At 39.7% G+C, this 22,098-nt stretch overlaps 3 protein-coding genes across 5 annotated transcripts in view; all 3 read right to left on the bottom strand.

The window, feature by feature from the left end:
- scp2a (sterol carrier protein 2a) overlaps window positions 1-8,563 on the bottom strand; it is a 30,367-nt gene extending 21,804 nt beyond the window's left edge. The window contains exons 1-13 of one of the 2 annotated variants that reach the window (XM_008433205.2): window positions 8,406-8,563; window positions 8,233-8,309; window positions 7,295-7,352; window positions 7,045-7,116; window positions 6,791-6,922; window positions 5,948-6,012; window positions 5,531-5,657; window positions 5,095-5,158; window positions 4,887-4,973; window positions 4,445-4,595; window positions 4,216-4,363; window positions 3,341-3,448; window positions 333-486 (exon numbers count right to left, since the gene is read on the bottom strand). In XM_008433205.2, the coding sequence (XP_008431427.1) occupies window positions 333-486; window positions 3,341-3,448; window positions 4,216-4,363; window positions 4,445-4,595; window positions 4,887-4,973; window positions 5,095-5,158; window positions 5,531-5,657; window positions 5,948-6,012; window positions 6,791-6,922; window positions 7,045-7,116; window positions 7,295-7,352; window positions 8,233-8,309; window positions 8,406-8,475 (1,313 nt within the window). In that variant the 5' untranslated portion in view covers window positions 8,476-8,563. The remainder of the gene's footprint in view (window positions 1-332; window positions 487-3,340; window positions 3,449-4,215; window positions 4,364-4,444; window positions 4,596-4,886; window positions 4,974-5,094; window positions 5,159-5,530; window positions 5,658-5,947; window positions 6,013-6,790; window positions 6,923-7,044; window positions 7,117-7,294; window positions 7,353-8,232; window positions 8,310-8,405) is intronic. The other variant, XM_008433204.2, reaches the window with a different exon arrangement.
- An 826-nt stretch (window positions 8,564-9,389) lies between these two features.
- Window positions 9,390-15,035, bottom strand: czib (CXXC motif containing zinc binding protein). The gene is made up of 8 exons (XM_008433203.2): window positions 14,683-15,035; window positions 14,507-14,590; window positions 12,854-12,910; window positions 12,681-12,762; window positions 12,566-12,597; window positions 11,902-11,979; window positions 9,705-9,770; window positions 9,390-9,547 (listed from the first exon to the last, which is right to left on the bottom strand). Exons 1-8 carry the CDS (start codon window positions 14,686-14,688, stop codon window positions 9,470-9,472), a joined length of 483 nt encoding a protein of 160 aa, XP_008431425.1. The 5' UTR covers window positions 14,689-15,035; the 3' UTR covers window positions 9,390-9,469.
- A 140-nt stretch (window positions 15,036-15,175) lies between these two features.
- Window positions 15,176-21,106, bottom strand: uck2b (uridine-cytidine kinase 2b). Of its 2 annotated transcripts, none has more exons than XM_008433201.2 (7): window positions 20,965-21,106; window positions 19,295-19,454; window positions 18,367-18,463; window positions 18,002-18,144; window positions 17,736-17,833; window positions 17,192-17,240; window positions 15,176-16,407 (listed from the first exon to the last, which is right to left on the bottom strand). In XM_008433201.2, exons 1-7 carry the CDS (start codon window positions 21,067-21,069, stop codon window positions 16,271-16,273), a joined length of 789 nt encoding a protein of 262 aa, XP_008431423.1. In that variant the 5' UTR covers window positions 21,070-21,106; the 3' UTR covers window positions 15,176-16,270. The 2 variants fall into 2 exon arrangements, with proteins under 2 accessions (XP_008431423.1, XP_008431424.1); XM_008433202.2 differs by lacking the exon at window positions 20,965-21,106 and adding an exon at window positions 19,610-20,890.
- Between the last annotated feature and the right edge of the window lie 992 nt (window positions 21,107-22,098).

The following is a 22,098-nucleotide window of genomic DNA, read 5'->3' as shown; positions in this document are numbered from 1 at the left end:
TGCCGGTCTGCTAGTCCACAATGTACATTAGCATGAGTTTACTACTGTAGCTTGTGTTTGTGAGATGGTCACGCACGTGGTAGCTGCGCTGTGACGTGAAATGGGCATTAGCCAATGAAACGCGGCCGCTGTGGTAAGGTCCATGAAGTACTTTCTGGTTCCGATCAGAATTTTGCTCTTCCCAATTAAGCGCTATGTTACATTTCTCTATCATATTAAACACATCAAACGTCACACAGTTGGTATTTGAAAAGACGCAGCAGGAGTTAAATGGATACAAATACTGTGGCAGTGCGCTAGAGTAATGTTACACGGGGGTTCTGACGGGTCACCTGGACTCCTGGGGGAACCCCATCTTGTAGATTGTGATGACCACGGCTCCCCCCAGGCCGATGTTGTGCTGCAGGGCCACGTTGGCTCCAGGGACCTGCCTCCTGCCAGCCTGTCCCCGCAGCTGCCAGCAGAGCTCGGCACACTGAGCCAACCCTACGAGGAACACACACACACGCACACCCCATGAGAGGCTGATGATGTGGGAAGCAGACTTTACAGGCGGAAAATGATCGTCGTTATCGTCAGGATACGGACAAGAGGCAGCGAAGGAAACGAAGGCACGTCTGCTAGGCTTCCTTTTATAAACTTATATGTTTAAATCCAGAAAAAGATTGTCCTTTGAACGGCAGGAAACCCTCAAAGGAACAACTCTGAAGTGACATAAAACTGTACTGTATGAAGGTGACCTTAAGGCACAAAGCCTCAGCACTTTCTCGTTGGATTTCACACAGCAGCCACTGTGACTCTGCTCATACCATCTCACTTTTGGTAAACTTTGTGAAAGCATAAATCTAGCAACAGAAATACAGAGACATGTTCAGTTGTCAAGCTCAACAGGGTCTTCTTTCCCCGCTGATTCTGCCAAGCCCGTTCCCTTGGCTGTGGTTTCGCTGGATGGGAGTTAGGGACAGTGGGAATCTCGTTCATCCATTCATGCGCGTCACTAATTAGATGACGAGGCATTTGGCTACCTTAAGAGAGTCATAGTGGTTTAATGTCTGGAAGAATTAATCCAAAACTCTAGGCATGTTTCTGAAGAGGGATAATATTCTAACATGATATAAAGCAAAAGCAATGGTGATTTTACATAACACTGCCCCTTTAAAAAAAAAGTGTGTGATCATAAATCAATTTCTACAGCAATGTTTGTTGCACAGGTTCTTTGAGAAGCAAAAGGGAAACTCTCTAACAGAGACCAAGTTAATACATACAGATTTCATTTAAAGAGACAGTCGCCGTTTTCCCAATGTTGCTAGCAGAATTTTATTATTGCTGCTGCTGCTTATTTACATTTCTTTTAAACATTGACAATTGAACAGTCTGATTCAAGTGTCCAATTATAATTCTGGCTTTGCTGCAAAAAATAAAATACAATTTTTAAAACTGTAATAAAGTTGATAAATATAGAAGTAAACCACAGACGCAGCTACCTCGATGCAAATAGACAGCATGTTGCCACTGGGAAATACTCAAAAGGAAGAATAATTACAGCATTTAGTTATTCAATTAAAGAAATCGCGACATACGACTGGAAAAACTAAAGCTATCGGACTGAGAGAGGCGCCGTGACGACTGCTAATCTGACAACTCACTCCATGATCTCACTCGCGGCTGCTCCTCTGCTGCCCTGAAATTACAGCTAAGCATTTCATACCACATTAATTAGCCTTCAAATGCGTTTTGCCATTCAACAGCACTGATTTAATACTCTGCAAGGGAATTTATTATCTGGAATGCTAATTAGGAGATCTACAGATGGCTCCTCTGGGAAGACGTAAAGAGTCGGCGGATGAATAGTTCATGGTGGGTATTAAATAATCAGCAAAACATTACAACCACTCACTTCACGTTGTGGAAAAACTCAATCTTACCAAGCACTTTTAGTCCAGTTTCTAATCCAAATATTTTAGTGCCCTTGAAATAAGACAAAGCTAACTTACAAGTAACTTTTCAGCAAGAAATAGGAGCTTGTTTTAAGTAATTAAATCCTTAATATTGATAAAAAAGTTGCAGTTCCACTGGGAGATTATTTCACTTATAACTAGTCTTTTTTCATCAATATAAAGGAAATGTTGACTTAAAACAAACTCCTGTTTTTTGCTGAAAAGTTAATTTTAAGGTAGTTTTGTCTTGTTCATTTGCACTAAAAACTACATTAAAAATACTTAAGATGTTGTGTTTTTTTTTCCAACGTTGGATATTTTACCCTATTTATTACTTATACAAATCAACCATGATTAATTTTTTGTCAAAAAATAAACCCTTTAATAATAAATAAAATAAGATAAAAACTGATTTCTACTAAATCATGACAATTAAATAGTATTCACCCCCTTTCAAGTGACTGACCTAATTCAACAGAGGTCCAGTCGATTGGTGCCAACAGTCTCAGTGAGTGGAAAGGAGATCAGCTGGTTGCAGTCAGTGTCTCCAGTGATTGTAGCATAAAGACACCCGGTTCTGACTAATATCGCTGGTTACTGTATTCCTTCTGCTGAAAACATATTGTGATATAACAATTATTATAGCCATAATGATATTATCTGTAACTTTGTTTGTTGTTGATTAGATAATTAGGACTGAAGATCTTTTTCAAGCTGTCCAAAACTCTCCCGTGAGACTTCTGATTCGATTAAACAAAGGAAACGTTGTTACTGCCTGCTAATAAGACCACAGTTTTATATAAAAAATAAAAATAAAAAATATTTTCAACTTATGACAATATTGAATTTCTGGATATCATGAGAATAATCTGAAAGAAGATCCATTGGTGAGTGAGCCAATAGCTCAGAGCAATCGAAGGAGGGATGCCCCGAGGATTCGATCTGGGAAATCGTGTGATTAAAGGAGGACAGGCAGTGAGAAAGCAAATTAGATATAAAAGTATAAAGCAGACAGACAGAGACGGGCTCCTCTCCACGTCCCGCTCCAGTGGATTGGAGCGTTTTGAGGCCGTCTTGGTGCTGCAGAAGCAGGCTGAACCGGTGGCCCAGTCTGCTTGTTGTCAGTGATTTAAAATGTGAACAGATTACAGAAGAGAAGAGGCGGGCCGGGATGTCTCATGCAGGCTAAGCATCACTTTAACCCACTTCCAGTCTGACTGTCCACCAACGGGAGAAAGATGCCCTCTAGTGGCTACAGTGGAAACTTTTCAGAGAGCCAAAATTTACATTTCCAGAAAAGAAAATCATGAAACTAACAAAAAAAGAAAAAAAAAAGAGAGTTACATTTCTGAAACCAATAAGCAAAGTAAAAGGGAGGCTCAACAACGATGCTGTCTGCACACCTGTTGCACCGAGAGGATGTCCTTTAGAGATGAGACCACCGCTGGGGTTGATCACAAACTTCCCTCCGTATGTGTTGTCCCCTCTGTCAACCAGTTCTCCTGCTTTACCTGGAAAACACAAATGGGACAACAGTTGGTGACGCACTCCCCAAATGGGATCTTTATGGAAGAAAGCCATTTTAAAGCCAGGAACAAACTACGTCTGGGTCAGCAAACATGGGGGAGAAAATGAAAGTAAACTGAACTGTGTGTGCTGGAGAACTGAATATCAACCTGACCAGTAAAGCATAGAGGTGGAAACATCATGCTGTGGGGTGTTTTTCCTCCAACAGAAACATGGAACAGAATAGAAATTTGGTAACGAATGCCGTTATTAAATTTATAAGCAGTTTTTTTTTTCCATGTAATAAATTGACATTCAATGACTGGATCACATTAAAACACCAGTGGTATTGTTTTAGATCTATTTTTTTATTAAGTTAGAAACTGTACTTTTTTTTCTATATATCTCAATATCCCACAGAAGGAAACATTTTCTTTCTGCAGTTTTATGTTTTTCTTCATTTTAAAATCTAAAACCAGAATTGGAATGGGATTCTTTAAAAAAAAAAAAATCACATGTTTTTCAAGTAGACGATTATCAAATATGTTTAAGTTGTCCATATTTGCGCACTTACACTAATTATAAATTAACTAAAACATGATGACATGTTTAAAATTACTTTATTTGGAAAAAACTAACACCACCAGATGCTTCCTGTCTGGCTGCGAAGCTGGCTACTGTGCACTGCGCTGCTTTCAGGAGTGAAGCAAAACTAGAGATGATGCGTACAGGAAAACATACAATAAGCTCGACAACACAGTCCTTGTTTTACCTTCTTCACATAAGCCCAGAGCCTCATATGTGATGAGCTCGTTGGCGGAGAAGCAGTCGTGCAGCTCGACCACGTCGACGTCGCCCGGCTTCAGGCCCGCGGCCTCGAAGCACTTCTTAGCCGCCAGCCGAGACATGTCGTACCCCACCTGCACGGCACGGGGAAAACGCTTACGGCTCTCAAAGCTGTCCGTTAAATCATCAGAACAGGTTCGTTACACACGGCGTACCATCTTAATGCAGCTGTTTTCGCTGAACGTGGAGGGAAAGTCCGTCACCATCTCCTGAGCAACGATCTCCACCGCCTGGTTTTCAAGGTGGTGCTTCCTAACGAAGGCCTCGCTGGCCAAAACCGCAGCTCCAGCACCGTCTGAAGTTGGGCTATAAGGAGAAAACAACACTCTGGTTAATCTCTGCTTCTAAAGCTAACGGCTCCTACTAATACAATTTGGAATGGAATTAGTTTGGGGAGAGATAATGCACATTAATATTTCTGTAAATGCACCAGAAGTAGCCAAAAAGCTATTTTTCCACCTGTTGTCCCTGAACAAATAAAGGTTATACAAAACAAGGTTAAAATGACACTAATTTACAATTCAGCATAACAGTAAATACAAAACCAAAAGGAAACTACAACATAATTATTAGAAAATGTTTAAATGATATTCCTACCAGCACTGCAGCAGAGTGAGAAAGTCAAACACCTTCCTGGAGTTCATCACCTGCTCCAAGCTGTATTCATCCTGGAACTGGGAATACCTGCAGACGACGTACAATTTAAAAAGATAAAAAACACACACACAGTTCACAGTTCACCTCATGGTGTAACACACAAAGGTAAAATCCAAGGACACAAACTGCTACTTCCCCTCCATCTTACGGGTTATTAGTGGAATGCTTGTGGTTTTTCCAGGCAATCTTGGCAAAGTGTTCTGGTTTTGTACCTAAAAAAGTAAAGAAAATAAAAAACAAATAAAATCTAATATTAAAGAAGAAATAAAAAGTTTTCTCATGTCAGCATTTATACAGTAACTAACAAACATATGACAATAATATGATAAAAAAAAAAAAAATCACTTGAATCTGATCTTAAATGTAAGATAATAGATAGCGGTCAGCAAACTTTCGCTAATCCGCTAAGGAGCTGCCATGTTGATTTAACTCTCTGACAGCAGGTGTCGCTCTGGAGCACACTGTTGTGCTTTAACGCATGAAATGATCAGTGCAATGACCTTACAGAAGCAACTATTGCTGCTTATATCTATTATGTTTTATTCTGTCCGCAAATTTAAGCTAATAACATTTTTAAAAAGTACCGTATTTCTCCATGTGCTCCCTGCCGGCGTTGCCAAACATCTGCGGTGCTCCTGGAGCCGCTGCCATCCCGTAGCGGTTGATCATCACCTCCATGTGCTTGTCCATTGGATTGGTCCGATCCATGTACTGAAAACAAGAAAGAAAGAAAGAAAAAAAGACTTAAAATCAGTTACAGCTACATAACATAGATAACTTACAAAAAAAGACAACTTACAAAAAAAAAGATGAGAATGATTAGGGTTTTGACCACTTTCATGGAGAAATATTCGAATTTTCAAGAGTCCTCAGTTCTGTGGCTGTTATTTCACATCATAAGATGAAAACATTGAAGCAGAAGGATGGGATGAACCAAACAATGAAGGAAGAAAGGAGAGACACTCTGTTCTGCTGCTCAACAAGAATTGATGAGATTGTACCTTTGAAGTCAAGGAGCCTTTCTCCATCTTCTCAAAACCAAGAGCAAGCACGCAGTCGGCAAGACCTGCAAGATGTTAACAAGACGCGGATTCAATTAGAGCACAGGGTTGGAGTCTACTGCAAAGGTTGCTGCCATTTGATGTTTTTTTGCTAAACTGACATTGTTAGACTCAAGTGATCAGGCATAAGTTCTGTTTATCCAAAAGGTACGCAGTCTTGTATGGTTTCCTTGGGGGGAAAAAGGGCTGTTTTCATATTCGAGTCTGGTAGACTTGGTTCTATTGGGGATTGGAATTTCAACATTTGTTACATTTTCAGTTGGTGCGCTTCACTTTCACACTGCATCGTGTCAATTGAGCCAAACTCACAGAAAACCTGCTCCCACCCCTCGCCTGTGGTGGCGTTGCGCCAAGAAACGCAACAGTAAACGGCACAAAAACCTCAGAAGACAACACCGGGCGCTGCTTTCATCTTCACAAAATGTAAACAAAAATGAAGCGATGTCATATGTTCACGGTTGGAGGATTTCTCTTGTCATTTCTAAAAGACCACAAACCGTTTCTCTCTCTAGAGCTAGACTCAAGTTTGTTTTGGTTACCCAGAATGCTCTGCACCGTAGTCCATGGACTTGGATCCACGTACATTCCCGAACCGTGCCAGAGTTCACTTCAACCAGGTTTTCAGGTGGACCAGAGTTCACTTTTTTGGTTTGATTGCATGTTCAAAAATCCCCCAAAATGAACCGGATTTTCTGAGCAAACGAATTGGAGTTGGACCAAAGCGGAGTGAACAGGGCTGGCATGAATGCACAGCAAAGTCTGGCGCTTTTTTCTGGGACTCACCTCCCTGGATCAGCTGACGAGCCATGAAGAGAGCGGTGGAGCCGGTAGAGCAGTTGTTGTTCACGTTGATGATGGGGATTCCCGTCAGACCCAGGCTGTGGTAAATCGCTCTCTGGCCACACGTGGAGTCCCCTGCAGGAAAGAAACAGACGTTAGCAATCAGGTCAACTGAAATCTAGAATACAGGAATTTTTATATAAACCAATATATATATATATTTTTAAAAAAAAAACATATTCCACTGAGAGTCTTACCGTAAACATATCCTACACAGGCCTGTTCAATGGCCGAATACGGGATCTTTGCATCTTTAAGAGCTTTTTCACCTACAACATAGACAAACACGGATCAAACATGGTTTGTATGTCACGTGACATAAGCCCCCCCCCCCCAACAAAGTCAAGGTTCTGGAGTGGCCAATCTTTAGAAAAAATGTCATTATTTATAGCTGTGCACATGTCTTCAAAATGAAATCGAGCTCCATCTTGTTGCATCAATGATCACCTGCTTCTTTGGCCATGTCAGGGTAGTCATAGTCCCCTCTTGCTCCAGGCTTGTCAAACTGCAGAAAAACACAGACAACCCAAACTGATCAACGGTTTTGAAATTATAACCCGGTACTTTACTACGTTCTCTCTCCAAATTGTTAGGTTTTTTTCCCCCTCTCCCTTTATGTCAAAAAACTACATCCTTCGTGGCAAATATGAAAAAATATGACCCTAAAACTCTGCAAGTCTTTTTTTTTTTTTTCTGTACAGAAAACTCATCAGTAAAACAGACAGACGCCCAAAACGTTACACTGATTAAAACATAAGAAGAATTTCAAAGTGGTTAACTTTGAAATTATATATTTAATACATGCTTCTACATATTTTGTTATGTATTCAGGCCACAAACAAACTAAAAACATAACAAAAAGTGCAGTCAGCAGAATTCAAAGCATTTTGTTTCTGCTATGAATATGTTAACAGACCTATTTAATATTATTTTTTTATTCTTAGGAGGTCTAACTTAGGCCGCTGAAAGCTAGTTGCAAAAAGGTGGCTAACCAACCCTCTCAGAGAGACGACCTCTGTTCCACTTTGAAAACTCTCTGGACTTTAAACTATGACCCACTGGTGCTGCAACAGAAAACAAGGCTCTATCAATCCTCAAAACTGTCATATTGAAACCTGAATTTAGCTTCCTTACTTGGGTAGTGACCATTTATGAACCTTAATAATATTAATAAGAATTCTGTTTCATTCAGGGTAATGGTGCTTGTAAATGTCTAAGGCTGTTGTCCCATGAATAGACGAGTTTGATAAGAGCAGGGAAACTTTCAGTAGCAAGTCCTGCAAGTCTCGAATTAGCCTCCAATGCTAACGTTCAAACTTCGCAGCGCCTGGTCGGACATACTACCCTGCAAGTCGAAGCAGATGAGTAAAGAATAAAAATATTACCTTCGTCATGCCCACACCGATAACAAACACTCTGTTCTTTTTTCCAGGTGCCATGGTTGCTCCTTTCCTCACTAGCCCTGATTTCAGACAGGAAAAACAGCGGCTGTGACAGCACCGAGAGGACGACGCCTACCAACATAGATCGTCTTTTACATACGAGATGTGTCACTTACCTGAAAAAAAAGTTGAACGACTGAACTGGGTAATACATTTAGATTTAACTATTCTTAGTGGACATATCATGCTTTTAAATCATTCCTTCATAATACTTATAGTCAATATGAAGCACAACTGCAATGCTTTGGTTCCTCGCTATTGTAGCTCCACAAAACACCCCTCGTTTACCCCCCCCCCTCCCGGTCTGAGGCGCGTTTCAGAAAAACTCGGTTTGCTGCGGTCTCTTTAAAAGTGAATGAGACATTTCACGCCCCGCCCCATCCAGGTCGCATAGAGTTCCATTCCACCCCATTCCGCCATTTTTGTAGTTTGATAGCAGCGACGCGATTATCTACCAGCAGAGAAACTTTTTATTTCAAAATTTATGAAAGATGTCAACAACGGAAGACTTTTCCATCCAACCTTACATGGTAGCGCTACAGTCTAACCCAGAGCAGGAGAACATTCAGAACCACGCATTCAAAATTAATTTTACTAATGCCATATTTAATAAATTGCTTGCTTATATGATTATTTTATTTACCGATATATTTGAGGCCTTATTTAATTGTGGCTTACAGTCCTCCGTATTATCATAAAGGTGCGCTTTAAATTATGTGTATATGCAAGGCAAACAGAGATTATGATAATTTCTTTTAGATATTAAATGCTCATTTTACATTACAAACAATAAGTTTCTCAACAAAAAGACCTGATAGGCGAAAAAATGTCCACTGTGATATTTGATATTTGATAAACTAAAAGCATAATCTAAAACAGCTTAATTTAGCTTTAAGAATTGTAAGTTCACCTTCTGAAAAAAAACAACCAAAAAAATGTCACTTTTTAAATCAATCAACCTTCACCTGACTGGAAAGCCAGTTATCAGCCTTTGTGAATTTTTTTTTTTTTTTTAAAACTAAAGTTGTAATATATTTATAATCAATACCTTTTGAAGAAAATGTTTTTAAAGTAAACTATGATGAAGAAAAAAACCCATCTGAAGTCATCATCTTCACTTTTATTAAAATAATCCACAAGGTTCATGTCTATTACACAATCCAAGAAACGTGAAGGAACATCAACACTTGATGAATCGATGTGTGACCTCATAGATTCCCACAGACTCCTTGGCTTTGTCATCGTAGTCATTCCAGTCCTAAAACGTGCAACATGAGGACATTTAAAAAATAAAGAAAAAGTAAAATAGACATATTGAGAAAGAAAAGTAACACTCTCGGGAACAGTCGGAACAGATAGTGGATTAATAATCTAACAAAATGACTTTTGGGACAAGGTGGCCACAATGTTCTTACTTTTTCTAGCAGGTTGACTTCAGGAAACGGCGTTCCAGTCTCCGCTCCCTCTGCAGCAAAACCGGCCTGCGGGAGGACAGGTGGTGTTATATTCAACTCAATTCAAACTTTATTAAAAGAGTCTACCACAGTAGACATAAAAAAATAAAGAAAATGGTTTTTGATGTAGATCAGAAGAAGAGGAAAAATACTTCAGGTAAATCCTAAAACCGGAGTCACAAAGTGCATAGCTTTGTTTGTAGAATCTTTGATTTAATCGCTTTAAAAGTCAAAGTGTGCTGATCCTAAATTTTCATATGTCTATGAATAAATAAAAAATAATAAGGAATACAACTATGAAGTGAAAAACATGTAATATATATAAGTAATTATATACATGTCCTTCTAAAAAAAATTAGCATATTGTGATAAAGTTCATTATTTTCCATAATGTAATGATAAAAATTAAACTGTCATATAATTTAGATTCATTGCACACCAACTGAAATATTTCAGGTCTTTTATTGTTTTAATACTGATGATTTTGGCATACAGCTCATGAAAACCCAAAATCCATGTCTCAAAAAATTAGCATATTTCATCCGATCAATAAAAGAAAAGTGTTTTAATACCAAAAAAGTCAACCTTCAAATAATTATGTTCAGTTATGCACTCAATACTTGGTCAGGAATCCTTTTGCAGCCTTCAATGCGGCGTGGCATGGAGGCAATCAGCCTGTGACTCGGCTGAGGTGTTTATGGAGCCCAGGATGCTTCGATGGCCTTAAGCTCATCCAGAGTTTTGGGTCTTGCGTCTCTCAACTTTCTCTTCACAATATCCCACAGATTCTCTATGGGGTTCAAGTCAGGAGAGTTGGCAGAAAAATTGAGCACAGTAACACCATGGTCAGTAATACCAGTGGTTTTGGCACTGTGAGCAGGTACCAGGTTGTGCTGAAAAATTTAATCTTCATCTCCATAAAGCTTTTCAGCAGATGGAAGCATGAAGTGCTCCAAAATGTCCTGATAACTGCTGCAATGACCTGCCCTTGATAAAACCCAGCGGTCCAACACCCATGGCTCCCCAGACCATCACTGACTGTGGGTACTTGACACTGGACTTCTGGCATTTTGGCATTTCCTTCTCCCCAGTCTTCCTCCAGACTCTGGCACCTTGATTTCCGAATGACATGCAAAATTTGCTTTCATCCGAAAAAAGTACTTTGGACCACTGAGCAACAGTCCAGTGCTGCTTCTCTGTAGCCCAGGTCAGGCGCTTCTGCCGCCGTTTCTGGTTCAAAGTGTCTTGACCTTTGACCTGGGGAATGCGGCACCTGTAGCCCATTTCCTGCACACGTCTGTGCATGGTGGCTCTGGATGTTTCTACTCCAGACTCAGTCCACTGCTTCCGCAGGTCCCCCAAGGTCTGGAATCGGCCCTTCTCCACAATCTTCCTCAGGGTCCGGTCACCTCTTCTCGTTGTGCAGCGTTTTCTGCCACACCTTTTCCTTCCCACTGACGAAAAGTGGGAAGGAAAAAAAGTGGGAAGGAGTGCTGAATCCCAGATTCAGAATCTGGGATTCAGCACTCTGGAAACAGCCTATTGGTTCAGAAATGTCTTTCTGTGTCTCACCCTCTTGCTTGAGGGCGTCAATGATGGCCTTCTGGACAGCAGTCAGGTCAGCAGTCTTACCCATGATTGTGGTTTTGAGTAATGAACCAGGCTGGGAGTTTTTAAAAGCCTCAGGAATCTTTTGCAGGTGTTTAGAGTTACATTGTTGATTCAGATGATGAGGTTAACTGCTCGTTCAGAGAACCTTTTCATGATATGCTAATTTTTTGAGATAGGAATTTTGGGTTTTCATGAGCTGTATGTCAAAATCATCAGTATTAAAACRATAAAAGACCTGAAATATTTCAGTTGGTGTGCAATGAATCTAAAATATATGACAGTTTAATTTTTATCATTACATTATGGAAAATAATTAACTTTATCACAATATGCAAATTTTTTGAGAAGAACCTGTATATATAAGGTTAATTTTAACTGCTAACATCTTTCAGCCAGATTAAAGAATTCCTACTCTGTAGGCTGAATTGAATTAAATGTAGTCTATGAAGCATGCTGGAGAGAGAATTTTACAGAGAGAGTTTTACAGAACTCTGAAGTTTGTCATTAATCTGCCTGATCAGGAATAAAAAGACAGAAAGATTCTCACCTGCGGTTGGAAGTCAACCGGCTCCAGGCCCCGACACTCAAACTGCACCATGGTCTTGAATTTCTCGTTGTCCGACGCCTTCGGTCCAGAGAACACACACGGCACCGTGAGAATGAAAAACAGACACATTCACATTATTTGATTTGATATTTGATTATTTTGATGATTAATTGGAAAACAAAATCGTCACATTCTGCTGACTTTTTCATTCAATCGCCTATCACCTTTTTTATTCAATACCAGAAATACACAAAAGATACTAGTTAATTCCATTTTCAAATAAGAGAATAAACATCTTATTGCCTAAAATGCAACGACAGTGTTCCTTTAGAGAATGCTTGATCATTTGACACAAACGATGCATCTTTACAGATAAAGGTTTTTCATTTCTATATATTTTTTAATACAGTTTTGGCTTAATTACTGATCTGGGTATGTTGTTCTTTCAGAAAATGGCCTTTTTAAGTGTCTGTGTATTTGATGTGTAACGATTAATCAGCTAATAAATTAATTGACGGTTATTTTAATAACTGATTAATCACGATTAATCCAATTAATAGTTTCAATCCTAAAAAAAAAAAAAAAAAAAGCACAGTATGCTGGGAAAACTGAGCCGTGGTAGGCCATGTTTAACATCCCACCTGGTACCAGATGGTCTACTTACATTATAAGGGGTGATGGTGTCTCTCAGGATATCTGCGATGGAGAAAATTGGCCTCCAATTAGTTCAAACATCTCAAACGGGCAGCCGACACATTTAATGACGCACTCATGCGCACCTATTGAATTCTCCCTCGCACAAAGTTTGCATTTCTGGACCATGCTGGCGCTCCCTCTGCCTCCTTTCAGTGGAACGCTCTCCTGTCGACACAGAGACCGGGGAAATGTTGATATACGGGATATATGATATATGGCAAATTTTTTTTTTTTTAAATGACGTCTTTCGACTTACCATTAGAGTCACATACTGCCATTTATCCGGGACCTCCCCACAGTTTCCACACTTCAGCTGGAGGAGGGAGGAGAAAACGAAGAGTGAGCGTGTGAGCAGAGCAACGGAGAACGACAGAACTTGAAGTGGCTCTGGTGGTTTACGACCTGGCTTCAACTCCACAGTGCGTTCAGGTCGCAAAGGTTTCCTACGTATTTTTCAGTATTTGTCAATTTCAATGTCTTTTTACTGCTTCACATTGGTTTCAATATAAGATCAATTTGCTTTAGATATTCTGTTTTTAAATGCTATAATAAAATCAAATTGCCATCAGGAAATCTCAGCATCGTCAAACTCCTGCTTGTAAGCAAAAACAGCACAGAATGAGCAATAATAGCATTGTTTTGCTCCCCATTGCTATGGTGGTGGTGCATTTGGGCCGTTGTAAATAAAACAGAAACAAATAATAAATAAATACTCCAGAAAAAAACTTGGATAATCTCTGGTGTTGAAGTAATATATTTTCAAGAAAAAAATTAAAAAATTTTTATAATTAAAGGAATACATTTACATTATCATAACCAATATATACTACAACATTATAAAGTTGGAAATTTGTCAGAAAAAAAAAATCGCAGAATTTTACTCTCATTTTAAAGTCATACTTTTGCGACAAAAAGATGTTTACCGCCTCTACCTTAGAGGAGATCTGACTTAATTATTTTAGGACATTTTCTAATAACTGTAATAATTATTTTTCTAAAACGTTCTCATGTTGCCATGTAACACACATCTTTTTTAATATCACAAATGTGTGTCCTCAAGAATAAAAATGTGTACTCATATTCTTACAAATGTACAACTTTGACATAAAAGAATATCCAAGTTTTTTCTTGCAAATATGTCAAATTAATCCCAAAGTTTCTTTGATTTTCTTGGCAGAAATTTACTTCTCCATGGACATAAGTTGCCAACAATGGCACTAATTCTCCTCCATACATTTCTTACTAGGAACTGTCAGCTTTGGGTTGTTTGCGTGTCTTCAGATTTGTCACTGCCATAATACATAACTTATGTGTGAAGATAATTATTTTCACGCAAGTGTGTAATTTATTTCCGCATCAGAGAATAAATAACTCAGATGAAGGCAGGTGTGTTTGTCAGTACGGATTTTACTTGAACTGCCAGATAAGATACAAATATTTCCACTTTTTCCGCAATATTCCTTATTTTGCCTTTGATCATTCTTTAATTGACATTTGCTCTTTTCATACTGTGATATTTAATAGGGAGTAAGCAATCCCCTCCCTTACAGATCATATAAATCCAAACTAAGTTTTCCGAAATATAGACCGCAACATCAGCTCAATTATGAAAAAAAGAATATTAATATATACATGTTACAGTCATGGGGAATGCTGCTGACATGGCAGAGGAAAACTCAGCGCACCACTCCACCCACCCTACATGGCTGTTTTTAGCATGCCTGGTGCCGTTTCTGAGGCAGCTCCACAGCAAACTATATTATACACACGTGTGCAGCTCAAATTAAATTCCTCATTGATCTAAAACTGAATGGGATCAATCAGCAGAAGACACGGAGCAGTTTTCGACAGTGAATTACAAACTGGCTGAAACAGAAATAATACCAGACTAGCATTCTCACCATCCTACCTTCAGAAACCAGCGGAAGTCTTCTCCCAGCGGCCTTACATTTGTCACATTTTCCAAGTTGGCTTTAAACTGCAGCCCGAACTTCTGTCATGAAACAGAGAGGAGTTAGAACTGAGACAGAACGAGCCGAACGTGCGCGCTTTGGGTCAGAACCCTGCAGCAGGGGCGACACATACCACCATCTTGACGCTCCAGTGATGACAGCCGTCTGTGAGGCGTTCGGGAATCCTCGAAATTAGTAACTTTTACTACTTACCCGTACTAGAAGTGGTCTGAGTAATGCGTCAAAGTTAAGTTTGCTGGTTTGTTCGGGGCTTACCAAAGCTCGCTCAGTTTTACGTATAAATACATTTAAGTTTTCCTCCTTTTTAACAAGAATTTCAAACTAAATACGCAAACATTGTGGAGAAAACAACCTATTTTGAACGAACATGTAAGCCCGATTTGAAAAACGTCCGTTTTAAAAACAAACACTTGTGAAAAATTTGCAGAACAATTCACCGTTGACTTAAAATGTTCTATCTTGATATAATGAATGTACGTTTGTTACTGAACACGTCAGCAGCACAACACATGCGCTCCCTCTAGAGGCCAAAGTGAACCATTTTGATTTTAGAACGTCAGCTCAAACCTTGCGCCAGACTTGAAAGAAACACGCCAAACCAAAACTCGTCTGCATCGGTTTATTTACCATTAGGCAACTGACAAATTCAACTTCAGCTAGCCGATCAGTCCCTTACTCCACAACCATTCATAACTCATTCATTCAATTGCACAACGTAACAAATATAGGACTTGGCATAAAAAAAAAAAACCTTATTGAAAACCTATCCAAAACAGACCGGTTTCTAGTGTTGATTTGCTGTGCATGAAAACCTGAGGCAACTTTACCGAGGCATTATGGTGGTTTGCCACACGTCTGGAATGAATGCTATTGCTGAGGCAATGAACGCCTCCCCGGACCACCCCCCACCATCATCCATTAATGTGGCATTTTAGGCCAATTGCATTACCCTGAGTCTGTCATCATGATGTCACAGCTCTGATTTGGCTGTGTGAATGTGAGCAGAAGCACCTAAGTTCTGAAGAATAATTTAGATAATCTTGTTTAAAATAAAATAACCACTTACCTGTTTTTTGTTTGCATCATTTAAATTTCAATAAATAAATGTAAAAGCATTTTGATCCTTTTTGGATCAACTGGAAACTTGCCAGCCTTTGTTTTGATGTGTGACGATGCTCGTGTGAAACACTGAGGTGGTTAACAATTCGAATCATTAACAAAACAATGAGAAACACTCCCAAGATTGTCAACACAGAGATCGACCTGCCTTTGGCCAACTTTAAACCGTATTTTTTGTTTGTTTCAAATTCTCAAACATTTATAGGGTTGCCCTAGACACCAGGGCTTCAAGTTTTACCAGAAATAAAAAAAAAAAGTTTTTATTTTCTACAAGAAAAGACTTCCATTGTTTAGTAAGGGGACATAAAAAAAAATAGAGCAGGGAGAAAAACCCAGTTTAAACAGGTCCCGTCTTTACCCTCCAAACAAAACAAAAAAAAACCTAAGTTCAGGTTTGACAAAAAAAAAAAAAAAAAAAAAAAAAAAAAAAAACTCATAACTGATCACAAAAGGGCTCAACGCAAGGCATTTCAATTTCTTCTGTGTCTCTTCGCTTTTTAAATACAGTGTAGCCAGGGTGGCGTTATTTACAGTGCGACACCCACACCCCTCTCCGCCCTGTGAAGAGAGGGGCCACGGCGTCAGTGAGGGCGGCTGCTCGACTCCGAGGTCCTCCGCTTCCGGGGGGTGCTGTGTCCATTCGTGAAGCCGTTCTGACGCTTGGTCTGTCCACCGTTCAGAATGTCTTGGATGTGCTGGACAATCAAGTTGATGGCCACTGCAAAACAGGAAACATTTATGTGGACCACGAAAATTGGCTTTAAAACGTATAGGTTATTTTTTTGGGATTGAAATGATGCAACTAACATGGCTTCTATGCCAATTATTATTTTTTATGAACATGTTTGTTTGTAAAAATATAGGGTGGTGAACTGGAATGCAGACGGCCAGATATAGGCTTGTATTGATGTCATCAATTAACAGAGCAACAATCTGGTCAACACATGTACATATCTGCTGTGCGCCATCTTGAAATGGCTTCTGTTGTGACACACTTTGGGAATTATTCCTCCTTGTTGTTGTCCACTTCAAATACAAAATCTGAGGCATAATATTGGGAAATACAGACACAAGAGTGCTGAGTTGATGTTTCGGGGTTTCTTTAAATTCAGAAATAAATGTACTGAATTACCAATTTACTTGATAACTCTGCACCAGTACAGCACTCTTAAATATACCAACAGCTTCACAAGCTTGGTCAAAGCTTGTGAAGCTTTGACCAACAACTTTGCGTTGTTTGTAAAAACAAACAACGCAAAGTTACACGTAAAAAAAACAACAACAAAAAACAACTTTTTAGCACTGATGTTGGGTGCATCAGTGCTAGTACCAAGTCTGGACCCAAATTTTTAAAAAGAAAAAAGAACTTATTAGATTTGAGTTACAGAGAGCAGCAAAAAAATAAAATAAACCAGGAGAATGTTAACATTTTCCTTGTAGGGCAAAGTTAACACCCTCAGCCATCCTACTGTTTATTTACATAACAATCAGTCTTGTCTTACCAAGGTTATCTGCCCCTTTTGGAATAATCAAGTCTGCATACTTCTTTGTCTAGAAGGAAACAAAAATTTCAAGATAAAGCAAGTCAAAACATTTTCAATGCAGTTCAAATTAAAGCCATCATCAATCTATATTTTTCATTGAAACAACCCATAAGCAATGGAGAAAAAACAAATCAGAAAAACAGCACCATCTATTGGCTCATCTCTGCCACTGCAGCACTGATTTTCTACAAACATTGTGACCAACATACTAAAAATCTGAAAATATCAGTTGTTTTGCCAATTGATCAATTATTAGTGCTGGTCCTTATGTACCCAATTTTTTGAAGGACTAGGAAGGAGCATCTTTGACAATTTACAGGGAACTTTTCATAAAAAAATAGCATTTCATACAGGCTGGTTTATCTACAAATGTTAAGATGGTGAGAAATTTGAGCATTTTTGATAATCAAAAATCAATATCTATGATTCTTGACTATACAGAACTTAAAACAAAAAACGTGAAAATAAATAAAAATTGAAAACTCCTTGCATTGTTACTTACAGGCAAACAGAACTCCTCAAAGGCCGGTTTTACAAAAGTAATATACTGACTCAGCACCTGTTCAAGTTCTCTGCCACGCTCATTAATATCCCTCAGAACTGGGGGGAAAAAAGCACAACAACCGTATAAGATATTTACATGTCAGCCCTGTGGAATCCCACCCCTTTCACTGCTGCTGATTACCTCACAGTCTGACTAAGCATTGTTCAGATTAATTTTAAACAAGTGACAACAGTGCGTGTCCACTCGGATCTTTTTCTATACACCTCGACGCGAGAGCCGCGTGTCTGGGTCTGTGTCAACAAACAGCTTCATCTGGAACAGATCCCTGATTTCCTGAGAGTAGAACATGAGGATGCCCTCAAACAGGACCACGTCGGCCGGGTACACCGTAACAAACTCCTCTTTCCTGGAACAACACACAGAAAAAAGTTCCCTTTTCTCTGTGGCTGGAGGGAAAAACAACAACTGGAGATCGATTACAAAACCTGAGCTCAGAGGCAAAAACAAAAAAGAACGCGTTCCTTTTAGGCCAGGAACTTGTTTATGAAAACACTCTCCTATGGGAAACCACAATACTGGGAGGTGCTGAAGAAACGGGATCTGGGCAGAGAAAGGACGAAACGCTTACCTGGAATGAGTAACAAAGTCGTAAACTGGGATTTGCACAGTCTCTCCCTGAAGTATTTGTCTGAGCGTTTGCATGATGAGCTCATTGTCGAAGGCATCTAGAAAAACCAAAAAAGGAACATGTTTGGTTATGAGTTTGTTTACCGTTTGATCCCTGACACCTAACTTTCAAAAGAACTTTTAGAAAAAAAATGATGTTGTTTTTTGCACATTTGTTGAAATTGTCACCATTTTGTGACAGCGTGGTATGAGACGGATTATCTCACTAGAAACAACCAATCAGAGCCAGAAGGCGGGTCTTAGTGCTGTCAATCATCCACCATGTGGCACTGTTCTTCCCCCACTTCCTCTCTGCTGTGCTGTAGCTAGCATATCTAGCTATGAATGCTAAGGCTAGTTACTATGGCCACTAATGGCAAACTTTTTTTTAACAGAAAGCTGTTTCTTCAGACAGAAATATTAGCTCAGGGAGGAAATGGAGGAACTCGACATGTCACGACATTCTAAAAACAAAACATGGGAAAAACATTTATAAAAATTGCATACTACTACTTCAACATGGGTGAAAAGCCGCCATTTTGAAAAATGCTGCAATCATTTCACACACAGTACAAAGTAGATTGTTTGCACTTTTTTTTTTTTTTGACTGAAGTCCTAACTGGCAGTTTTGCCCGTTTCTCCTTTCCCTTTGAAGGGCAGTTTTGTTTATTTACAGAGACTTCATAATCTTTTTTTAATTTGCATTTATTTATTTTGGATATTTAAAATGTCTTTCAATTAAATATTCTTTGAGAAATTAATGTTTATTTATCTTTGAGAGATTGGCTCAAAAAGTCTCAAAACGACAATATTATCGTTTATTGCCATCGTTTCTGAGACAAAATATCACAACGTGTGATCGTGACAGACCCAGTTGAGTGCTTCCATACCTGGATGATCGAAGTTGAACTGGCCCTTAAGTGCTTTGGCTTTCTGCTCTGGGGTCAGCACCTTGTAGAAGCTGTCCTGGCTGAGGATCGCCACCTGCCGCTGGTGGCGGTCTATTTCGTTCTGGCCCAGCTTCTCCATGATCTTCTCACACACAGACGACTGTCACAAGAGACAACGGAGCCGATGAATTGGATTAAACATTCAGAATGGCCAAACAAATCTGACTGGGTGGGACATACTTTGCTTTTTACCAATAAATCAAAATAATAATAAAAAAAAGTGCACTGTGGGCCATGGAGAGTGCCCTCACTAACCTCGGCAGCCCATTGCTGACTGGGCATTCCCCACCCCTCCTGAGGCCTAGGTGTCTTTGTGCCAATAAAACTGTGCAGCAATCAGTTTTGTTGCCCCCAGTGGCAGTGGTGAGTCAATTTTGGTCAGATGCAGCAGTTTTTTTTTGTTTTTTTTTTTGTTTGTTTTTTAAGACAAGATGGTCAAACTGTTAATATACACTGGAATCGGGTCGGTAATACCAGCTGGCACAACTGTCAGAGCTTAGAGACCAATCTATTCATACTAGTTCTCAGTAGATTCACTCTAGATACAAGAGATGACCAATTGGATTTTTTTCCAACCAAATAAGTATCCTTAGGTCAGTTGCTGCAAAATTGTTGGAACATTTTCTCTCAATGTTGTTTGCTTAAACTATTTTTTTTTTTTTTAAGTTTACCGATGATGGGAAGGATAACAAAGTTTGCGTGGTTTTAACACCTTCGCTGGTTATAGAAGTCCAAACCTGCGTCACCAAGCAGAGATACGACATCTGTGATACAAGAAGAAATAAAGTAAAAGGGGCGGGGCTTAAGTTGCAACATTCAGCTGTACGGACTGGAATCAGAATCTGGAACAACTTTCCTCTGTGAATGAATTCCAGACATTCAATCCGGTGATTTCTTACTGATAAGTTGAGTTCTTATTATTATCTGGGTTCGGTTGCGACAGAATTTGAGTCATACATCTTGAAGCGCGTCTGTTCTGACGCTCGTCAGTCAGCACTGCCCACGCGACATCTAAACGACAAAAGGGAACGTGGGTCAAATCTTATTCGGCATCTTCGCTCGAGCGCCTGGAACTTATTCACGTCAGCATCTAGGCTAGGTTAACCCTGTTTACCACTGATAATTCCCAAAGGGTTCGTACATTTAGAAATGCGTTAGAAGTTCTACAGATATTACATTATTTTGAAAAGGCGCTAAAACCACAATAGACTCAATATGCTCGCTTACGTTTACAAACACAGTTTCCTGTTAGCATTATCCATTGTTTTGCCGAACTAGCTACCATGTGATGGAATTCCAGCATGAGTTAGCCGCACGGTACACCAAAGGAAATCTGGTGCATTAATTCAAAAGCTATGGGAAAAAGGGGAAAAAAATAAACACGTTTCCGCACCACAGCTGATAACGTAGCCGAGCCCGGCTGATATAATGGCCCGTTACTGCGAACAGACGATAAAGCAGACCGTACACCCTCAACTATGCGTCACACAAGCCACGCGGTTCACTTAGCGTTAGCATCCGGTTACTGTGCCAACGTCAGCTGTGACTTTAAAAATAAAAAACTATGACATTTTCAGGGAACAGCTAAAGTACGAAATGAGAAGGCGAACCTTGCCACTAGCAGTGCCCCCGGAGACACCTATGAGGAAAGGCTGTCGAATAACGGTGGTGCTCTCATCCTGGTCCCTGAGAAGTGTTTCGCTGTCCCCGGCCATACTTGCAATGTGCCGTTGGAGAAGCTGCGCTGGAACGTCACTGTGACGGAGCTCCTCCCATTCCGGTCCGGCTGTTTATAACGCCAACATTTATCAAATTAGGGTATTTGTTTTTCACTTGAGCTCAGTTTTATGGCAGGAAAGATAACTTTTATTTAATTTATGACCAAAGAGTATTTTCCTGAATGTTTTATTTTGATGGACAGCGTAACTATCAAATAGAATTTACGCTTCATGGTGGGGGAGGGGGGGGGGAGTGTTCGCAGCATAGATATGGAAGAGCAGACGCCGCAACGCCCACGAATAAATATGTCACTGATATTGAGTGGCAAGTTTTCTTCGAAAACTAAAATATTGTTATTTAGCTTAAGTAATATTATTTTTTGAAGCAACATCCATCTTGAGTACATTTTTTTTTTGGCAACACTATCCACATATGGTCAAAAGAACAAGCCTGTTTTAAACCAAACATGCGCAAACAGACAGACAGATTATAGTAAAGACAAACTTGGTGGCCGCTTGTCCCTTTTCTTGTTATTTTCTATCAGCTGCTTAAAGTTGCTGCGACAGACTGGCAACCTGTCCAGAGTGACCCCGCCTCTCGCCTGGAACGTTAGTTGGAGATAGTCACCCGACCCCTCTAAGGGACAAGGGTGTAAAGAAAATGAATGAATGAATGAATGAATGAATGAATGAATGAATGAATGAATGGATGGATGGATGGATGGATGGATGGATGGAAGGAAGGAAGGAAGGAAGGAAGGAAGGAAGGAAGGAAGGAAGGAAGGAGGAAGGAAGGAAGGAAGGAAGGAAGGAAGGAAGGAAATGCAGTAACAATCCACTGTGCAAAGCTTCTAGGATGTAGAAGTCTTTCACTCAAGTAGTTCTTCAGATCTGCAATGGCTTCATGCGTGGGGTGAAGCACATTATCCAAGAGTGATGTTATTTTTGCCAGAGCTCTGTCTCCCACCACTGGGTTGATAGTAGGGTGTCTCCTGATGTTTTAAACAAACTGCTTTCTCTCAGCTG

The sequence above is a fragment of the Poecilia reticulata genome, linkage group LG17 (genome assembly GCF_000633615.1).
Source record: "Poecilia reticulata strain Guanapo linkage group LG17, Guppy_female_1.0+MT, whole genome shotgun sequence".
Taxonomy (NCBI): domain Eukaryota; kingdom Metazoa; phylum Chordata; class Actinopteri; order Cyprinodontiformes; family Poeciliidae; genus Poecilia; species Poecilia reticulata.
This window is presented reverse-complemented; position numbering and strand designations above follow the sequence as displayed.